General features: G+C 36.6%; 2 protein-coding genes across 2 annotated transcripts; both read right to left on the bottom strand.

Moving 5' to 3' along the window:
• Positions 1-4,995: 4,995 nt before the first annotated feature.
• LOC110763948 (disease resistance protein RUN1-like) lies at positions 4,996-9,197 on the bottom strand. The gene is made up of 5 exons (XM_088248254.1): positions 8,341-9,197; positions 6,873-7,974; positions 6,500-6,790; positions 5,532-6,371; positions 4,996-5,438 (listed from the first exon to the last, which is right to left on the bottom strand). The coding sequence occupies exons 1-5, from the start codon at positions 8,856-8,858 to the stop codon at positions 5,136-5,138; spliced, it is 3,054 nt and encodes a 1,017-aa protein (XP_088104380.1). The 5' UTR covers positions 8,859-9,197; the 3' UTR covers positions 4,996-5,135.
• Positions 9,198-10,494: 1,297 nt separating this feature from the next.
• Positions 10,495-15,248, bottom strand: LOC110763956 (disease resistance protein RUN1). The gene is made up of 6 exons (XM_088248251.1): positions 14,644-15,248; positions 13,049-14,147; positions 12,663-12,962; positions 11,652-12,503; positions 10,926-11,526; positions 10,495-10,826 (listed from the first exon to the last, which is right to left on the bottom strand). Exons 1-6 carry the CDS (start codon positions 15,144-15,146, stop codon positions 10,630-10,632), a joined length of 3,552 nt encoding a protein of 1,183 aa, XP_088104377.1. The 5' UTR covers positions 15,147-15,248; the 3' UTR covers positions 10,495-10,629.
• Between the last annotated feature and the right edge of the window lie 6,750 nt (positions 15,249-21,998).

Here is a 21,998-nt window from a genome sequence, read left to right as displayed (position 1 = left end):
ACTAGTGGGAGCTTTATTTGTGTCTTTTAAAAAAAGATACGGCCCCCTTGAAATGAAAGGAGAGTAATGGCATGACAAATTCTAGGTTCACACCATGCCATTGCCAGGAAACCTCTGTCTATTATTACTTCGATCTTACTAGATCCAAATTTTATGCTCCAATAAACTGTGGGCTAGTTGCAATTTTGAAATTAAAATTAGGTCTCATATTGTATGTGTTATTCCTAGATGAGATACTATATGCTATGGGATTTGGTTACAGTACAAACTCGTATTCAATATAAACAAATGTTTGTATTGAAAGCTTATTTGTTTATTTTTTATATTCTAATATTAACTTAAATCAACGAAATAGATTAAATCTAAGCTATTTTAATGGTAAAAAAAAAAATCCAACTATTGAAATTTAAATTCAAAGATCAAAATAATATTTTAACTTAATCTAAATCATATCCAACATCAAAACTCACCCCAAACTCTATAAATACCCACTCATTTCTCAAATAATCAACCAAAAACATTAAATTTGTAGAATTTCAATTTTTAAAGGTCAAATGTTCAAAAAATTAAAGTATGCAGTTATTTAAAAAGATTAAATAAAGAAAAGTTATCCATAAAAAAAAATTAGATTTAAATCATTCTTAAACAATTTAATAAAGTTGCGGACTTAAAATTTGAATCCGTAGGATTGGGAGAAAAAACATTTTGAGTCTGGGTAGAACCCAAATAGTTACTTTTTGCAGGGGAAAATTTAGGTTTAGTCCTAAATGGGTTGGAGAAGGCCTAATGAGGTATGAAATAACATATAGTGAAAACGTAGTATCCTAGTTGGTGTCACCACATAATGAAGTATGAAATAACATAGCATAACTTATATGATTTAAAGACAATGGATAATATAAAGACATCACAAAGATGGATAATATAAAGACAATGGGATTTCCGTAAGGTTTTTTCTTTCTGTCATTACAGTCCTACAAATTAACACTCAACATCAATTTGGCCCTTAATATTTGATTTTGCAAACAAATTGTTAGATTGCTGACATGGTACACTGCAGCGTGGATTAAATATATATACAGAGAAACAGGGTGTTTGGAGTCGGCTTGAGCTTCAATAGCATTTAGAAAATTACAAACAACAATGATTCGGAGTTCCAAAACGTAAAGAAATATTGTAAACTATATGTAATGGATGCCCGCCTCCCAATAACTCACTAAACTGTATTTTAAATGCTTATAGATGAAGCTTTTGAAGAGCAATTCTATGCATATTCTCTTCCTCTAAATTTTCCTAATTTTATAACATAAACAAAGTTAAGAAAATAAGAAAGAAATAAGATCAGAGAATGAATTTGAATACGAATTGGAAAAGAAATCGACCATAGCAGTGCTCAACAAGTTGCGGGGAGTGGTGGACTGCTTTACAATTTAATATAACAAACCCTACACAGATTCCCAAAAGTGTCGCTCTCATGACGTAGAATGGAAAAATCGATTGAATAAATTTGGTGTCTGTAGGCGAAACTACGTAGTGGGGCAACATTGGGCCGTAGCCCAGGTAGCTTTCTGCAAAAATAAAAATATTAAACCTATATATATCCCGTTAAATGGATGGCCCCTTCACGTTGTGTGGCTTCTTGGCGGTTTCCATGCACTGAAGTTTCCAAGTCTGATTACAATCATAATGAAATACTAATATACTAGTTGATCCCACCATATAATGAACATGAAGCATGATATTCTGTTTTGTTTTTTTTTTTTTAAAGGATATATGTGATACTTAGGTTTAGTGGTCTCAAGAAAAATATATGTTGACTTTCCGTATCTTGTGCTATCAAAGTCGATCTCATCGTCCTTACCCTTAATTTTCAAATTTTAATCTTTTTCAATTTTCTCAAGCATCGCACATGGCACAACTTAGGTATACTTGGAATTATGTTATTGAATATATATTCATTTTGACAATATGTATTTTTTTATATTATATTTAATATGTATATGTTTTATGTTAATACTTATTGAAAATTAGTTAATGAAGCTATGAATCAGTATAACTTATATGATTTAATGTATAATTTTTTATTTCCGCCTAGTACCATCACAAAGATGGATACTATAATGACAATGGGATTTTGTAAGGTTTTTCCTTTATATAATTATAGTCCTCCAAATTAACACCGTGAACTACATACACACACTCATATATATATTGAAAAGTCATTTAGAAAAAATTTGGGGGTCTAATGATCAAAGTTAGATTATCATACAAAGGACAATCCACTGGGGAAAAAAGAAGAAAAAGCAAACCGGACGCATCATTGCAAATTCGTCTTTTGGATCTGACTATATTCAAACCAAAATTCAGCCTTAGTTAATATCATAGTTATGACAGAGAGATAGGGTGTGGGTGGTGTCTGTGGTCGGCGTGAGCTTAAATTGCATTTAGAAAACTAAAAACAACAATAATTCGAAGGTCCAAAAAGTAAAGAAATATTTTAAACTGTTGTAAACTATATGTAATGGATCATGGATGCCCACCATGCCCATAGTATACCCACCATATGACTCACCCTCCCAATAAGTCACTATTTTGTATTCCAAATACCTATAAATAGGCACTCGATGAATAGATGAAGCTTTAGAAGAGCAATTCAATGGTTATTCTCTTCCTCTAGATTCTCCTAAATTTTTCTAGTTTTATAACATAAACAAAGTTAAGAAATAAGAAAGAAATAAAAGAATGAATTTGAATAAGAATTGGTAAACAAGTGGCGTGGAGTGGTGGACTGCTTTTACAATTTAATATAACAAACCATAGCTTTTCTCTTTCGGCTCCTCGTGAGCTGTTGTTTGCTCTTGTCTGTTTGTTTATGTTGCCCCATTTTTGGGCTTTGATGAAAGACATTTTCGAGGGAAAAAAACGAAATTTTTTTTTTTTGACCAATATAGAGGGCTAAGTTTGCACACCAGTGTGGAGAAAATTGGATGGATAGTTTCTTATTGTTGAGGGAGATGTTCAATACATTGTTACCTTTTTGAGATATTTAGTTATATATCCATTTTTAGTACTAATAGTATGATGCCATACTCTACTACGCTTCCAAGGCTCCTTTGATTCCAGGCGAACAATTTCTTCCCATTCCACGAATTAGGTCATGCATTTGCACCTTGTCACATCCATCAATAATAACCAAACATCTATCAATGAGATTTTGAATGGCAACAATTGTATAGAAATCACATCCATCCAGTATTTTAACAATGTAATCCTTGTCCATTCCTATAAGAAACAAGCAATGTGTAGGAATAATTTTCGGTCATGGTCATCTTGCAAAGAGTCATAGCTTACTCCTAGTTTATCTATTATTTCACCATTTGGAGTAACTTCTAACTTCTCCAATGCACTTTTCCATAGACATATACTTTCCCTCAACAAAGAAGAACCTAAAACTTTGAGAGCTAATGGAAGTCCTCCGTAGTGATCGACTAGCTTCTCTGAATATTCTATGTAATCTTTAACAGGATGGTCTTGGCCAAAAGCGTGCCAACTGAAGAGCTCCAATGATTCTTTTTGAATCAAAGTTTCAATTGCTTACACCTAACAATTTTATGAGCCTTTAAAAGTCTTGCACGCCTAGTTGTTATGATGATTTTACTTCCTTGATAAAATCGATCTTTCATTTGAAGTACTGCATCTAATTGGTCCATATGATCCACATCATCGAGAACCAGAAGACCCCTTTTAAGCTTATTGCATCTTCAATCTTTATTAATCCCTCACTAGCATTGCTTATTTTCATTTTCTCCCATTCAAAATATTATAAAGAAGTTATGTATGTGTTTGAACTAAGCCATTAGAGGTTGATCTGAAACTTCTTTGATATTTTCAAGGAAGCTGCTTCCTACAAACATTCTAAAGTTTTGAATTGTAAACAGTCTTTGCGATGGTTGTTTTCCTATTCCACTCATCCCATAAATTACATGTATGCCAACATCATTTGATCCATCTTGTAACCATAAATTAATTCCTTGAACTTGAGAATGCATTCCAATCAAGTTGGGAGCAACACTTACGGGTGTGGGACCCAGTTTGTCTCCAATCACTTTAACTATTTTCTTAATAAACTTTGACTCGTACCTATAGACTATTGCAATCAAAATGAAAGAGAATTCAAACCTGCTACATGCATGATTTCATATACTTAAGTTATAAAATACCATGGAAATAAGTTCAGAAAGTTAGAAGTACAAATATATAATAGATGAGTGCTGAAAGAGTTAGATAGAACTTAAACTATGTTTGCAATAACAGTTGAAAGAGTTAGATAGAACTTAAACTATGTCTACAGATTTATTCTCTGAAAAATTTGCATACTGAGAGAATGTTCTTGATATGCATTGACTGTTCTTGATATAGAATTAAACAAATGGTACTGAAATTTATAATGAGCTTGAGATTTTGGCTCTTTTCATCACCTGTCGTAAATTAATTTTGTACAATGAGCAGCTCAAAGAATCAAAAGAGAACATTGCATTGCATGATACATATTTCCAAGCAGATCGATGCATTTGATGCTACAAAACGAAATAGGTCTTAGGAAGGAAAACATTGGACATATGCAAGAACAACTGTATGCAGTTCAGGTACAAAAAGTTTATCCACGGCTTGTTGACTTTCGCTTCTTTTTGTGAGAGAGAGAAGACCGGGTGATAAGAGAGAGCGTGAGAAAGAAGCAAGCGGCGGTGATGATCACCTTCCAGCTACGGAGGCCGCCAGTTTTGTTGCTGCCTGTCGTGGCTGCAATTGTTTGATCATAGTGTTGCTCCTCTTCTTTGTCTGACAATGTAAATGCAAAATAACATAAAATCCCAACAAATTAGATGAAACTTAATAGTCCGAGTAAAATCAAATGAATTAATAAAAAACACACCTGTCGTATCTTCATCATCAGAGTCCCCAAGGATCTGAGAATAAGAAACTTCTGTGGAAACAGTCAATATATTAAGATTTTCTTGAAGTTGCATAAGCTGGATGCCAAACTCCTTGACCTGAAGCCAAGGTTGCATTATTACTGAAACAACCACTTCATCGCCACCTTCTAAGCGAATCTGCTCCTCCAACTTCCAGAGGCTTCACCATATCATGCCTTCGCCTTCACCTGGAATACCGTAGCATTGTGGGCAATAGATCCACTTCAGACCCTTGCTCTTATTTCTGACTCTAGTCATTATTGGCCCAGGTAAAGCGTGAGCAGAACCATTGTCATTGCCATGTTTTGTGTAGACAGCGAAGACCTTCAAGAATCGAATTCTGTGATAATAATCACGTAATGGCACTGTAAAAGATATCGGGGACTTTGTACTTCTATGGCTGAACTGACCTGGAACCTCATTCCCAGCAAAAAAAGTGCAGTATATACCATTTTCATACAATCCCTATACATATAAAATGTAAATGACAATATTATAAGTCAATTCTTTCCTTTGATCATGAGAGAGAGAGAGAGAGAGAGAGAGAGAGAGACGCACCTGGACGGGACTCCAATCATCATTTTCTGAAATATGAGATGGTTTGTGCATCCGAATGGGTGCCTTTGATTCCAACAAGTTCAATCCCAATACGTTGATCAATTCAACTCTACCAAAGGGTAGTAACCAGTACTGCCACTCAACTAGGTTGTAGTTGCAACTGCCTCTGGTAAGTTCTCCCGGGGATAAAAAGGATTCATACGTTATTTTCTCCAATGATATGCAATGAGTGATATCCAAGTCCTTTAATTTTGGTAACCCGAGTAGCGATTTGAGACTCGTACAATTGTGAAAAGAGAGTTGATCGAGCCTTGTTAATCCTTTGATACAATTTGGTAGGCTACAAATTGGATTATTCCCTAGATTTAGTCTCTGCAATGAGGACAAATTACTAAAATCCATAGGAAAGGCATCATCCGAAAGCTTGCACCCCCAAAGACTTAATTCTACTAAAGAGCACGGTAAAGAACCCAAGATACTCAAACTTCTTTTTGGCCATAATTCATTTATTGGAATTCCATCTGTCTCAAGCACTTTTAACGAGTTCATGTTCCTCAGCATCTCAATTGATAACTCCTTTAGATTTGAGCAACCAGATATAATAAATGTTTCAAGTGATTTTAGCATACAAATGTTCTTGGGAAGCATCCTAATCCTTTTGCAATCTTTCATATTCAAGTAAATAAGTCTCTCTAGGTTTCCAATGGATCCATGGACATAAATCAGGCTCATGCAGTCTACTAGAACCAATTTCTCTAGATTTGGGCAATATGAGAAGTCAATGGTTTCTGAAAGGGAATGAGAATGGCTGAGATCAAGGATCTTCAAGGACGGAAGATACTGTAGAGGAAAAAATGTACATAAGAAAACAATGTGGGGAGTTAATTGTTATAAATATATAATTTGTTATCAAACTAAAAGCCTAATGAAAATGAAAAAGAAATTGAAAAGAGTAGAGAGTAACATACTTTTGTTCCCTTGAATACTTGTCTCAGACCGCTGTATTGCATTTCAAGAATAATAATGCTCCCCAAAGGAAAATCAACGGGCATAGAATCTAAAGGAAATTCAAGCCAACACAACCATCTTAGTCCACTACAAAATTTTGCGTAACATCCGCGGAGTTTTACATGACTAAGATGGAGTAGTTTTAGTTCTTGCATCCTTGAAAATGCATTGGTTTCCAAGACTTTCTCATTTGAGTTTATAGTAGGGCACATGTGCATGTCGAGCACAAGACCTTCAATTGTTTCCATACCCTACAAAAGAAAAGGAAAAAACATTTGGAAAGTTTTTAGAAGAGGAAAAACAAAATGTGTACAAATAACACATATTTCTTACATTCTTTTCCGTCAAGATTTTGAAAGAGTCCTTATGATGCCATACTCTACTACGCTTCCAAGGCTCCTTTGATTCTAGGCGAACAATTTCTCTTCCCATTCCACGAATCAGGTCATGCATCTGCACCTTGTCCCATCCGTCAATTATCGTCACCAAACATCTATCGATGAGATTTTGAATGCCAACAATTGTATAGAAATCACATCCATCTAGTATTCTAACAATGTAATCTTTGTCCATCCCAACAAAGAAACAAGCAATGTGGAGGAATAATTTTCGGTCATGGTCATCTTGCAAAGAGTCATAGCTTACTCTTAATTTATTTATTATTTCACCATTTGGAATAGCTTCTAACTTCTCCAATGCACTTTTCCATAGACATATACTTTCCCCCAACAAAGAAGAACCTAAAACTTTGAGAGCTAATGGAAGTCCTCCGCAAAGATCGACTAGCTTCTCTGAATATTCTATGTAATCTTTAACAGGATGGTCTTGGCCAAAAGCATGCCAACTGAAGAGCTCCAATGATTCTTTTTGAGTCAAAGTTTCAACTACATACACCTCAGTAACTTGATGAGCCTTTAACAATCTTGCACGCCTAGTTGTTATGATGATTTTACTTCCTGGATAAAATTGAGCTTTCATTTGAAATATTGCATCTAATTGGTCCATATGATCCACATCATCGAGAACAAGAAGAACCCTTTTAGAGCTTATTGCATCTTCAATCTTAATTAATCCCTCACTAACATTGCTTATTTTCATTTTTCTCCCATTCAAAATGTTAGAAAGAAGTTGTGTTTGTATTTGAACTAAGCCATTGGGTTGCTGTGAAACTTCTTTGATATTTTCAAGGAAGCTGCTTCCTTCAAATATTCTAAAGTTAGAATTGTAAAAAGTCTTTGCGATGGTTGTTTTCCTTATTCCACTCATCCCATATATTACAAGTATGCCAACGTCAGTTGACCTGCGTTTTAACCAGAAATTAATTCTTTCGACTCGAGAATGCATTCCAACCAAGTTGGGAGCAACACTCAATGGCGTGCGACTTAGTTTGTCTCCAATCACCTTAACTATTTTCTTGATAAACTTTGACTCGTACCTAGAAAATTGCAATCAAAATGAAAGAGAATTCAGACATGCATGCATGATTTCATATACTTAAGTTATAAATACCACGGAAATAAATTCAGAAAGTTAGAAGGTACAAATATATAGGTATTTCTCTGTCTTTGCATCTCAGTTCCGGATGCCTTTAGAAGAACCTGGATTGCTGAGGGTGTTTTTGTGGATGTGCTGGATATAAGGGTTATTAAAGAATCTATCATTTTTTTTTTCTTTTATTTGAAAGGACAGAATCCATCAATAATTTTTGTACACTTAACGAAATACAGATTAATAACGAGATACTAATTCAGTTGCAACCAAATAAAGAAACTAATTCAGTTGGTAGTAGGAATGAAATTACCCATGAGCTTGATTTTGCAAGACCATCCCTGCCAGATCTGCAACCTCTGCAAGTGCCTCTCTCCATGCCTTCACCTTCGGCAGCGGTTGAGTTTTTTGGTGTCTAGCAAATGCCTTTGCAAGACTTCCTGTCTGCTTCCTCACATGGGATGGATCCACATCGTAGAAGACAGGCAAAACGACATGGTCATCTGAGGTCCTCCTCTTGCGTTCAGGGATTATCACCAGCTCGTCAAGGCACCATCTGGACGACGCGTAGTCTTTCGAGAACACAATGACAGAAGTTCGTGAGTGTTTGATTGCTTTCTGCAGTTTGGGCTTGATACCCTCTCCTCTCTCGACTTCATTGTCGTCTAGGAAAGCACGAAATCCGGCGTTGGCAAGGGCCGTGTAGAGGTGGTCAGTGAAAGTCTTGCGAGTGTCTTGGCCTCTGAAACTCAGGAACACGTGATAACGACAATATCCAGAAGTACTGGAAACAGAGGAGGTTTGTGGATCGGCTGCTCTCACAAGAGCCATGGATATCGACGATTTGAAGTGGTCAAGAAACAAACTAGCGTTTGCTGGTGTCTCATCGAAAGCCAAGCGTGTTATGATGAATTGCAGAATTTAATGAATGAAAAAGACAGCCTACCCATAACTCCATTGACTTGACTTGACTTGAAAAGCGATTAGGCTAACGTAGACCACAGAAACAGAGTGTCCCATAATCTTCAATGTCCTTCTTTCACTCTGTGACCTTTGTTACTCTGTTTTCCTTGAGTTTTACGTTATGGGTTACCTTGTTTGGGGCTTTGGTTTTCTTTTTTGGGCTTTTGGCACCAAGACCATATTAAATTCATGTGCATGTCAAGGACAAGGCCTTCAATTGTATCTGTACCATACAAAAGAAAAGAGAAAAACATTTGGAAAATATTTACAACAAGATGAAAAACATATATGTGTGCATATAAGAATATTTTCCTTACATTCTTTTTTGTCAAGATATAGAAGGAATCCTTATGTTGCCATACTCTACTATACTTCCAAGGCTTCTCTGATTCTAGGCGAACAATTCATCTTCCCATTGCACAGATCTTGTCATGCATCTACACCTTCTCCCATTTATCAATTGTAATCAAACATCTATCAATGAGATTTTGAATGCCAAAAATTGTATAGAAATCACATCCGTCTAGTATTTTAACAATGTAATCTTTGTCCTTTCCTCTAAAGAAACAAGCAATGTGGACGAATAATTTTTGGTCATGGTCATCTTGCAGAGGGTCGTAACTTACTCTTAGCTTATTTACTATTTCACAATAAACTGTTTGCGTGGAAATTAAATCTTCTACAAGTTTTGAGGTTCCTACTTCCTTCCTGGATTGTATAAACAAGCAGCTTGTGAATGACCAAATGAAAGGATCATACATCCATTGACTTAAAAAGCAATTATTTTGAGTCAAGCAAATGAAATCATTATCTGTTATTTTTTTAATTTAAGATAAAAAAGGGAGAAAGTAACAAAAGCAATCCAACTAGTTTGATCATAGTGTTGGACTTCAGATCTTCTGTTCCCATTTTTTCTGTACCCTTTATGGAACTTGGGTGGTGGCCACGGGTAAGGTGGGTAGGCAGCTGTCGGGGATTGTGGGTAATTTTATAATTTAAGCCTCGCTTATGGGTTTATATGTGAAACTCGCTTAGGCTAATTAGCACACAGAAGCAGAGTTCTTCTTTGACCCCTAAAAAAACAGAGTATCCATCCCTTGATTTGTTTGGATTTGTCAAAGAAAATGAAAAGCATAGCTTTGTTGAAATTTTGATGTAAATTATCAATCTAATATATATGCTCCCTTCCTTACCAATTTTTGCATCGTCAGCCTTTTCTTTTAGAAACATAGCTTTGTTGTATTAAAACAAATAAAAGTGTATGTTCTTGATGTGCAATGACTGTTGCCAATTATTGGTAAAGAAGAATATGCATACTACCTAGCTGGAAAGTTCTCTCTCTACTAAGCTGAATATCGAACTAAACATATGGTACTGATGAAATTTGTGATGATTGAGATTTTGGTTCTCTTGAGCTCCTCTCGGAAAATAATTTTGTAAATTAACAGCACAAAGAATCAAAAGAGAACATTGCATGATATATATATATATATATCTCCTCAGAAGGAGATGTATTGATGCTATAAAATGAAATTGGTCTTAGGAAGGAAGACATTGGATATATGCAAAACAAGAGTTTGATGCTAATTTATATGAAGGCAGAAAACAACTCAATCCGGCTGTTCAAGTAGAAAAAAATTCATCCATCCACGGCTTTTGGACTGTCCCTTCTTTTTGTGAGAAGGTGAAGAAGAGCGAGTGATAAGAGAAGCGTGAGAAAGAAGAAAACGGCAGTGATGAGCACCTTCCAGCCACGGAGGCGGCCTCTGGAGTTAATATTGCCGTCTGTCTTGGCTGCTGCAATTGTATGACCATCCTGTTGCTCTTCTTCTTTGTCTGGAAAACACAGAAAACAAATTAGAGGAAACTTGTTTTTGAAATGAATATGGACTAACCTGTGAACAATGAATAGTGGAGTAAAATGATCAAGTGTACCTTCTTCATCAGAGTCACCAAGGATCTTATTGAACCAAATCGGATCTTTTATTGGTACACTTCTGCGGGAGAGCAAGTATACTCCTGGCTGATATTCATCCAAATCTCCACTCGTGGCACATGCAGCATAATACGGATCAATGGTTTTGTGTTGGGCACTCATCATATTATTATGATTCTCTTCTTGCAGCGGCTGCAAAAGCTGGATGCCGAACTCCTTTACCTGAAGCCAAGGTTCCATAATTACGGAAACAAGCACTTCATCGCCACCATCTAAGTGAACCTCCTCCTCCAACTTCCAATGGCTTAACCATATCATGTCTTCTCCTTCACCAGGAATGCCGCAGTGTGACGGGGCATAGATCCACTTCAGACCCTTGCTCTTATTTCTGACTCTAGTAATCAATGGCCCAGGTAAAGCCCAAGGAGAATCATTGGCCCGTTTTGTATAGACAGCAAAGACCTTCAAGCCTCCGATTCCGTGATTAGGAAGTAAAGGCACAACAAAAGATATTGATGACTTTGTACTTTTGTGGCTGAACTGGCCTGGAACCTCATTCCCAGCAAAAAATGTGCTGAATATACCACGTTCGTACAGTCCCTACATTTATATATAATATATGACATGGACATCAGAATATTATTAGTCAACTCTTCCTATAATTAATCATATGAGATATCGAGACAGAGAGACAGAGAGACAGAGAGACAGAGAGAGAGGTGCACCTGGACGGGACAACGATCATCATCAATTTGTGACTGGTATGGTTTTCGAATCCGAATGGGTGCCATAGATTCCAAGTTGCACAAGCCCAAAAGGTTGATAATTTCTACATCAACTCTTCCAATGGGTTCTAGCTTGTAGTTATTCTCCCATTCAACTAGGTTGTCATTGTAAAAGCACTTGGTACCGTGTTTTCGGAATTGACCGGATTGATATGCTATTTTCTTCAATAATACACAACATTCCACATTCAGGCTGCCTACTCTTGGTAACCCAACAAGGGATTTGAGACTCCTACATTCCATAAAAGAGAGTTCATTGAGCCCTGTTAAACCTTGGATGCAATCTGGTAGGCTACAAATTGGATTGTGCCCTAGCTTTAGTATTTTCAATGAGGATAGATCACTAAAATCCTTTGGAAAGGCATCATCTGAAAGATTGCACCACTGAAGACTTAAGTCTACTAAAGAGCATGGTAGAGAACTCAATATACGTGAACTTCTTCCTGGCCAGAATTTACCTATTGGAATTTCATCAACCTCAAGCACTTTCAGAGATTTCAAGTTCCTCAACATCTCAATTGATAACTCATTAAGATTTGTGCAACCAGATAAAATAAGTGCTTCAAGTGATTTTAGCATGAGGATGTGCTCAGGAAGCATCCTAAGGTTTCTGCAGTTCCTCAAACTCAAGTAAACAAGTCTCTCTAGGTTTCTAATGGATTCATTGACACCAACCAGGCTTTCACAATCTTCAAGAATTAGTTTCTCTAGATTGGGGCAACATGAGAAGTCAGTAGTTTCACTAAGGCTATGACAATGGCGGAGATCAAGGATCTTCAATAACGGCAGACACTGCAGGATAAAAAAATATACAGAAAAAAACAATGTGGAGTAGTTAATATAGAATATTATAGATATATAATTTGTTATCAGACTAAAATAATCCTATATTCCATACTGTTTGTAGAGTTACGTACAGGGAAAGGAATTGAAAATTGTAGAGTTACGTACTTTTGTTCCTTGACAAACTTGTCTCAAGTCGCTATATTCCATTTCAAGAACAATTAGGCTCCCCAAAGGAAAATCAGAGGGTATAGAATCCAAAGGAAATTCAACCCAACACAGCCATCTTAATCCAGTACAAAATTCAGCATAACATCCATCGAGTTGTACATGAATAAGATGGAGTAGTTTTAGTTCATGCATCCTTCCAAATGCATTGGTTTCCAAGACTTTCTCATTTGAGTATATGGGACTGTTTGTAGGGCGCATACGCATGTCCAGGACAAGACCTTCAATTGTTCTTGTACCCTACAGAAGAAAAGTGGAAAACATTTAATATTACAAGAAGACATGTTTTTTACATTCTTACAAGAAGACCTTCACATGTTTCTTACATTCTTTTCTGTCAGGATTTTGAAGGAATCCTTTTGACGCCATACTCTACTACGTTTCCAAGGCTCCTCTGACTCTAGACGAACAATTTCTCTTCCCATTCCACGAATTAGATCATGCATTTGGACCATGTCATATTTATCAATTGTCACCAAACATCTATCGATGAGATTTTGAATGCCAACAATTGTATAGAAATCACATCCATCTAGTATTTTAACAATGTAATCTTTGTCCTTTCCGATAAAGAAACAAGCAATATGGAGGAATAAGTTTCGATCATGGTCATCTTGCAAAGAGTTGTAGCTTACTCTTAGTTTATTTATTATTTCACCATTTGGAATAGCTTCTAACTTGTCCAATGCACTTTTCCATACATCTATAGTTTCCCCCAACAAAGATGAACCTAAAACTTTAAGAGCTAATGGAAGACCTCCGCAATGATCCACTATTTTTTTCGAATATTCTATGTAATCTTCAATGGGATGGTCCTGGACAAAAGCGTGCCAACTGAAGAGCTCCAATGATTCGTTTTGATCCAAAGTTTCAACTGCATATACCTCAGTAACTTGATGGGCCTTTAACAATCTTGCACGCCTAGTTGTTATGATGATTTTACTTCCTGGACAAAATCGATCTTTCATCCGAAGTAGTGCATCTAATTGGTCCACATGATCCACATCATCAAGAACAAGGAGAACCCGTTTAGAACTTATGGCGTCTTCAATCTCAGTTATTCCTTGACTAACACTGTGTATTCTCACTTTTCTCCCCTTCAAAATATCAAAAAGAAGTTGTGTTTGTATTTGAACTAAGCCATTAGGTTGTTGTGAAATATCTTTGATGTTTTCAAGAAAGCTGCTTCCTTTGAATCTTTGAAAGTTTGAATTATAAACAAACTTTGCAATGGTTGTCTTCCCTATTCCACTTATCCCATAAATTACAAGTATGTCAACATCAGTTGATCGGTGCTGTAACCATAAGTTGATATTTTCCACTCGAGATTGCATTCCAACCATGTTGGGGGCAACACTTAAGGGTGTGCGACTTAGTTTGTCTCCAATTACCTTAATTATTTTCTCGATAAACTTTGACTCGTACCTAAAACAATTGCAGTCAAAATGAAAGAAAATTCAAACATGTGTGATTCTCATATAATTGACTTATAAAATACCATGGAAATTTATAAGATCAGAAAGTTCTAAGGTATAATAAGAGATGAGTCCATGAAAGCAACAAATTTAATTAATCGTACCGAATCTATCAAATTTAACCGGTAGTGTGTGCACTGGTTGTGAATGGGAACAACTGACGATAGATGTAAAAGCTAAGTGAAGATCAATCTAGATGATGGGGTTGAATTAAGCCTCTAAAACTAAAGCTCAACTAAACATAAACAGAAACCATTTAAAATCGAGATCAAGCAACTTGTATTAAAAACGGAGGATATTTAAAAAAATATGTAGAAGCTCTTTTGGTTTTTGAAAAACTGTTTTAGCCATTTCAAAAGTAAAACACACAAAAATTGAACACCTATTTTTAGTATTTTTAATGCGTCAAAGAAAAACTAACGGAGTAGCTAGTTGGAATGAATTACCCATCAGCTTGATTTTGCAAGACCATCCCTGCAAGATCAGCAACCTCTGCAAGGGCCTCCCTCCATGCCTTCACCTTCTGCAGCGGTTGATTTTTTTGGTGCCTAGCAAATGCCTTTGCAAGATTTCCTGTCTGCTTCCTCACATGGGATGGATCTACATCGTAGAAGACAGGCAAAACGACATGGTCAGCTGAGATCCTCTTGCGTTCAAGGATCATCAAAAGCTCGTCAAGGCACCATGTGGAAGAAGCGTAGTCTTTCGAGAACACAATAACAGAAGTTCGTGACTGTTTGATTGCTTTTTGCAGTTCGGGCTTGATATCTTCTTCTCTCTCAAATTCATCGTCGTCTCGGAAAGTGTGGAATCCGGCGTTGACCAACGCTCTACAGAGGTGGTCAGCGAAATTCTTGCGAGTGTCTTCCCCTCTGAAACTCAGAAACACGTGATAACGAGAATATCGAGAATTGGAGGAGGTTTGCTGAGCTGCTCTCACAAGTGCCATAAGTGTGTGGTGAACAAACAAACTGCGTGAGTGGGAAATAATTAGGTTTTGGGGTTTCTACTTCCTTCCTGGATGTTGTAAACAAGCAGCTTGTGAAATGAAAGGATGATGCATCCATCGACTTAAAAGCAATTATTTTTAGTCCAGCAAATATGAAATCATCAATGTCTTTTTCTAAAAGCAATTATTTTTAGTGCTGAGTGAGACATTTTGGCCGGCCGAGTTTCTTTGCTTTTTATTTGGGTCAACTGGTTTCTTAGCTTTTTTTTTTTTTTGGGTCAACTAGTTTCTTTGCTTTTTTTAAGGTAGCTAATTGGTGACAGTACTTACAAGTTGTAGTCCTTTATTGTTAAAAAAACAAAAGAAAAAAGAAATTTCAAAAGCAAAACAAGTAATTGGAGATGCTTAACATATAAAAAGACAAGTCTTTTTATCACAAATGATTCTTAAAGTTTACAAAATTATCACGAATGATTCTTGAGGGTTTTTTTTTTTTGTGACGTGGAAGGTAAGTGTGAATTGAAATTATTTTTTTTCTGCAACTTTTCATCCCCCTCCCTCTACTCTGTCTCTCTCCCCCTCTGCCCTCGCTCTCCACCCTCCGCCCCCTCTCTTCCCCTCTGCTCTCCTCTGTCCTCTCCTTCCTCTGTTTTTTCTTGCCCACAGCCACCCGCAAGAAAAAATATAAGATATACAGTGGTGGAGAAAATGTATAGTTATAAAACTAGATTTTTGTGGTAGAGAAAGGAGTGTATAGTTGTATATCATACAAAATAATATAACCCATTTTCAATAAATAAAAAAATATAATCCATATATCTTTCCACATCTTTGTATATAGTTGTATATCATAACCCACAACCTGGGAATCTCCTCCCTCTGGTTTTTTCTTGCCCACTGCCACTCGCAAGAAAAAATGGTCTCTGTTTTTTTAACACTGCCACCCGCAACCCAAGCCTAACTTCCCCACCCTCTCCCTCTGTATTTTCTCTCCTCCTCTACCCTCCCCTTATGTTTTTAATTATTTTAAGTTGTTTGAATAAATGTTTGTGTGAAAGGAAATGTGAAACTGCTTTGTGCAAGTGATTATTTTGCAAAATAAGCAGAGGGAAAGGGGTGGGGTTGGGCGTGGGTTGCGGGTGGGGATGAGGTGGTCGGGTTGTAGAGGCAAGAAAAAAAAAAGAGGGAGAGGGAGAGCACATAGAGGAGAGAGGGCAGAGGGAAAGAGAGAGAGGCTAGAGGGAGGAGAGAAAGGACAATGGGGAGAGAGAGGAGAGAGAGTAAATGGATTTTCATTAAAAAAAAATTATTTATTTATTTATTTAATCCACATGTTATGATGTGATTGGACATGTGAACTCCACGTATCTTCCACATCAGACACTTAACATAATTTCTAATAGCAGGGATCATTTGTGATAAAAAGCCCTAACGTTAAGAACTATTAATGTTACAAAAAAAATCCTCAAGGATCATTCGTAACAATTTCGTAAACCTCAAGGACTATTTGTGATTTTAAAAAAAAACCAAAAGACAAATGACATGCGTTATAAACATGTGGAGCCCTCAAGCCGATGTTTTAGACTTTAGGGGCAAGCTTTTGGACTTTGGGAGAAAATGAAGACTTTGTGGTGTGTAGGTGGCTTGATATAAGGTATATAAGTATAATAATACAATATAATATGTATTATGTAGTGTATTGGTTAGGTGGTTTGATATAAAGTATGATGTGTAAGTTTAATAATATCATATAATATAATAATCTACAATTCAATTATAGGTGGAGTACCTCTAATTTCAATGAGGCTTTTAAATTAAAATCCCATACCAGACTTCGGAGGACATAAGCATACTCGCCGAACCTCTCGTTTAGTTTAGTTTATGTGCAACTTTATTTATTTACAACAACTTGGAGATTCTCTGTTTTTTAAAAAATAAAATAAAGAAATGGTCACACCATTATAACTTAATAATTGCATATGACAAAGTCTACGTTCACACCATGGACTGTGAGTAAACCTGCTATTATCACTTTGGTTTTGATGGATATCACAATTTTATGCGCCAATGTCTTTGAGCTAGTTGAATATTAAGAAAAGTAATTGATGTTCTTAATTATAAGTGGACAATATCGCTCAAATTAGTATAGTAATATATAAAGTATCGTTCCAACAGGGATCAAATTAATCTATTAATTACTAAAGTGATTTATTTCTAATTATATTTGAATTAAAAGATAAGAGGATTAAGATAACGAAAATGTAATTAAGCAAGTAAAATAAATTGAGATTAAGTAAATAATGTAAAAGATGACAACAAAGCTAATGAAGCACTAGGACACCGATTTCACCTAGCTAATCCAGCCCAAATCCTTCTAGCTTGTTAATCCTAATTACCTAACATGTTGATAATCATTTTCCCTTACCTCACCAATACTCTATTCCGAGCTATATTAGTTGTATTCCTTACCATCAACCTACTCTATTCCTAGTTATGGATTTAGATAGCTAAATACCCTTTAAGATTTGAGGAAAACATTGAAGACTACACAAACCGTAACCTAATCTTCCGAGTTGGCTATGTAATTTCTTGTTCTTGTTACAAGAAGCTATTTATTAGGCATCTCCTTCCAGTCTCAACCCAATTCTTCCAATCATGCAATTAGTGGCCAATTAATTGAAAGCATTAAGAATGGTAACAAGCACTCAACATGTATAGATAAATAAAATTAACAATATCAAAGAATTTGAGTATTCATAGCTAGGCTATATCGTAGCCCTAGTAAATGAAATTACTTCATGAAGGATTTATTGAGAATCATGATGGTCGATGAAGACATGGAAGGCACCGAATTCTCCAAGTAGAATGCCATGGTTGCACAAGCTCTCTTTGTATTCTCCTTGGGTTTTTGGGTCTATGAATATGAATATGTCGGAATTTGATGGTGGAGGATGATCCCTTGATCAATGGCCGAAACTGCATATTTATAATACACCTAGAAATCCTACCCATCTAAGGTATAATTACAATTATTACAAAAATATGATTCCTTCTAATATAGAGTCTTCTTTATTTCTACTTATTTGACTTGGTAAGACTTGAACCATCTTGAACTAGGAAATTTGATAACACTCCTTGTGACAAAAGGAATGATTTGGCTTCTTGACTTGATTTATCTCCAATCTTCATCTTCTTGCCCCTTTTTACCTCAATTTCTCCAATTTCACAATTCCTTCACAAATCTCACAAAACCAATTAAAACAACCAATTTAATCTAAAGAAATTAACGAATAAATAAGTAAATGAGGCATAAAATATATATAAAATATAGGCTTATCAAATACCCCCAAACCTATCTTGTAAGACCCGTGTTTTGGGGAAACAAGAACGGTGTGCAGTCCCACATCGCTCGGGGAGGGAAAGGTGAAGTGCTTTATATGTGTGGGCACTTCTCTTCCTAGCAAGAGGCCTTTTGGGCAAGAAAGAATTAGCTTGAGCCCAAGAACAAAATTGTGAGGGGGGAGGCCCAAAGCGGACAATATCTTGCTAGGGGAGTCGGGTCGTGGCAAATGGTATCAGAGTTGGACCTCGACTGGAAGTGTGCCAGCGAGGATGCTGGGCCCCAAGGGGGGTGAATTGTAAAACTCGTGTCTTGGGGAAACAAGAATGGTGAGCAGTCCCACATCGCTCGGGGAGGGAAAAGTGAAGTGCTTTATATGTGTGAGCACTTCTCTTCCTAGCAAGAGGCCTTTTGGGCAAGATAGCATTAGCTTGAGCCCAAGAACAAAACCGTGAGAGGGGAGGCCCAAAGCGGACAAAATCTTGCTAGGGGATCCCGTGATAAGGTTTGATTTGTAAGGCTGGGGGCCATCTTGGGGAAACAAGAACGGTGAGCAGTCCCACATCGCTCGGGGAGAGAAAGGTGAAGTGCTTTATATGTGTGAGTACTTCTCTTCCTAGAAAGAGGCCTTTTGGGCAAGATAGCATTAGCTTGAGCCCAATAACAAAACCGTGAGAGGGGAGGCTCAAAGCGGACAAAATCTTGCTAGGGGAGCCCGTGATAGGGTTTGATTTGTAAGACCGGGGGCCATTGTTATAAACTGTATGAATTTCTGTTGCATGCTGCCAGTTGTGGATAAACTGTGATTTTTAACAGGTTGAAAAATTTGAGAAAGGTTCAATTTTCAGGGGAGACTCTACCGAAATTCCGGTAGAAAGTCTTGTCCTTTAATATGTGGGCCTGGCATCGGGATGATGCCGGAAATAAGACGGAATCATCCCGAATTTCGAGGAATTCGTGGCGGGTCCTACAAAAAATACTTTAAGCACAGCTAAGTGAAGTGATATAATTAGGATGCATAAACTTTCATGGCAACACTTTAGTTAAAGAAATATGATCAAACATTACATACACATCACTATTAGTAAGAGAAAGTAAAAGCTTTAACAAATTTTTATTTTTATGTTTCCATTTTTATTTTTCCAAAAGTTAATGGAATTTTGTGATTTTGCAAACAAACATGCATGAATTTATGAGTCCCAATTGCTTAGGAATAAAGAAATTTCATCAAAAGGAAGAGGACACACCTGGAATAGCTCCTTGAAATCCCTGATCGCGAATAGAATGGATCTGGAATGAAATCAGAAAATTCTGGAAAATTGACCTTTATGACTCAAAACTCAAATAATAACAAACAACAAAATTACACACCCCCAAAACTAAACTAAGCATTGTCCTCAATGTTTCAAGTAGATGCAAGTAACAATTAGTAAAGGCATAGAAGGATGGAAAATAAAGAAAAAAAATTGAAAAGAAAGGAATGAAGGTGCCTAGTTGGGTTGCCTCCCAACAAGCACTTGGTTTATAGTCCTTAGCCCGACTTTTGGAATGATTATCACCCGGGATCATGGAGAGCGAACGACTCCATTTGTTGATTGAAATTTGCTTCCAAGTATCTTTTTAAAGTGAGGGTTGGTGCGGCAATAGTGCTTGGGACGGCCTTGGTTTCCAACAAGTTAACACTATCTTCTCCACGTTTTAAAATATGGTAATTATTTGAGTTTATTAGATCACTTTTAAATATTGTTTATAGTTTGGAAATATGTTTTTAATATATGGTTATTTTAGGTTTTAGCAAATGCAATAAAGAAAAGAAATTGAGTGGTGCAACCACAAAGTGAAGTGGCCAGCTGCAAGGAAATCACAAACGATTCAAATTGGCATTAAAACAATTGTTATTTAGTTGGAGAGCAGCCAAGCAAACAAAGAAGAAGATATGGAGGTGCCGCCAGCACTTGAGGATGAAGTGCACCTGCCAAAGAAAGCATTATCAAATGAAAAATGTGGCTACAACACCATGGCATTGAATTATTGATTACATATGTTGATGTGTATTCCAATAAAAGAGATGAAATTGCATAAACAAAAGAAATTGGATTGGCTTGGCAGTGGGCATGGTGGGATAATAGTTTAATCAAAGCATGTTGCAATCGGTTGCAACAGGAGCAGCTCCAATTCCTATAAATAGATCATTGCTGCAGCTTCAGAAAGACACATGTCACCGAGAGCTCCACAACTCCTTGAGCTTTCTCCTTCATCCAATTCTTCTAGTTTTAATTTCTTTTAGTTTTATTTTATGGGGAACTAACTCCCTAGCTAAGGCTAGGGAGAAAGCTTTTAATATGAGTGTGTAATTTTTATTACTTTGATCCAAACTTAAGCTTTAATGTGAATTTGTAGTTTTCTCTTTAATTAATTGATGAATGTTTGATAATCTATTTTATGGGTTCAATCATGTTTTTCCCATTGTGTAGTAAAAACTTTCATGCTTTTAAAAAAGGAGAGAATTACTAAGATTAATAGAATTTCGATGAATATTATTTTTTTGATAGTTTGTTGCCAACGGTACAAGTTATGTTTAGAAAACTTCTAAAGGAAATTAAAAGGAGCTTTAAATATTTTGAACAATTACAATGGAAAATATTTTGTGGATCAAATTAATAACATTTGCATGCTTATGTTAAAGGTGGAACCTCAATGCTTTAGTGTTTTAATCAATTAAATTTCCTTTAAATCAAATCTTGTATAAATCTACTTCTCTATCTCAATTGTTCTTTTTCAGCTCTATTATTTTCTTTACACCACTCTTTGTGGATAAGACACTTGGACTTCCGAGCTACACTGATGTACGACAACTCCCCTTGGGTTTTACAAGCGGTCAAACACCCTGCATGCAAGTGGTTTGGTAGGAGAGTATTTGGGCAGTTGCACGTCCCTGGTGATTGAGGAGAGAAATATGGGGCCTACTCGTGGCTCAAGGGGCTGCATCCGAGTCCACACATTTGAGGACAGCTCCGACAGGTCTTTAGCATTAGAGCCCAAAATCTCTCTCATTGAGGATGCCTTTTTGGCCTTGCACTGTATAAATGAGAATTCTATGGTGGTTGAGTCCAAAATAGAGACCTATTAGGGATGGCCTAAAGAACTCTGCATAATCCTAGAAACTTTTGAGCTCACATCACACCTAAACAATGACTATCAGTCACGTCACCTGCTTGCCTCTACTTTTACATTGGAGGTTTCGGTGTGGCTGGAGTGTTAGGGTTTTGATATGGGTGGTGGTTGTGGTTGGGGGCGTGGTGGACGGGGGACATGGTTGGGAGCAGACTTCGTTGGGTGGATGTGGTTGGGGTTCTTGGTAGAGATATGGCCTCAAGTAGGGTTGGCAATAGGTCGTGTCGTGTCAGATTCGTGTTGTGTCAAGATTATATACGTGTCAGGAATGCTCAACCCAAACTCGACCCGTTTAATAAACATGTCAAGCACGGGTTGACCCATTAAGTTCTCGTGCG

The sequence above is a fragment of the Prunus avium genome, chromosome 2 (genome assembly GCF_965620075.1).
Source record: "Prunus avium chromosome 2, drPruAviu1.hap1.1, whole genome shotgun sequence".
Lineage (NCBI taxonomy): Eukaryota > Viridiplantae > Streptophyta > Magnoliopsida > Rosales > Rosaceae > Prunus > Prunus avium.
This window is presented reverse-complemented; position numbering and strand designations above follow the sequence as displayed.

Coding starts and splice junctions, on each gene's coding strand:
- LOC110763948 (XM_088248254.1), bottom strand. CDS start 8,858: ATGGCTCTTGTGAGAGCAGCCGATCCACAAACCTCCTCTGTTTCCAGT. Junction 6,791..6,872: donor AAATCTTGACGGAAAAGAAT/GTAAGAAATATG, acceptor TTTCTTTTGTAG/GGTATGGAAACAATTGAAGG. Junction 6,372..6,499: donor AAGTATTCAAGGGAACAAAA/GTATGTTACTCT, acceptor TTTCCTCTACAG/TATCTTCCGTCCTTGAAGAT.
- LOC110763956 (XM_088248251.1), bottom strand. CDS start 15,146: ATGGCACTTGTGAGAGCAGCTCAGCAAACCTCCTCCAATTCTCGATAT. Junction 12,963..13,048: donor AAATCCTGACAGAAAAGAAT/GTAAGAAACATG, acceptor TTTCTTCTGTAG/GGTACAAGAACAATTGAAGG. Junction 10,827..10,925: donor TGGTGACTCTGATGAAGAAG/GTACACTTGATC, acceptor TGTGTTTTCCAG/ACAAAGAAGAAGAGCAACAG.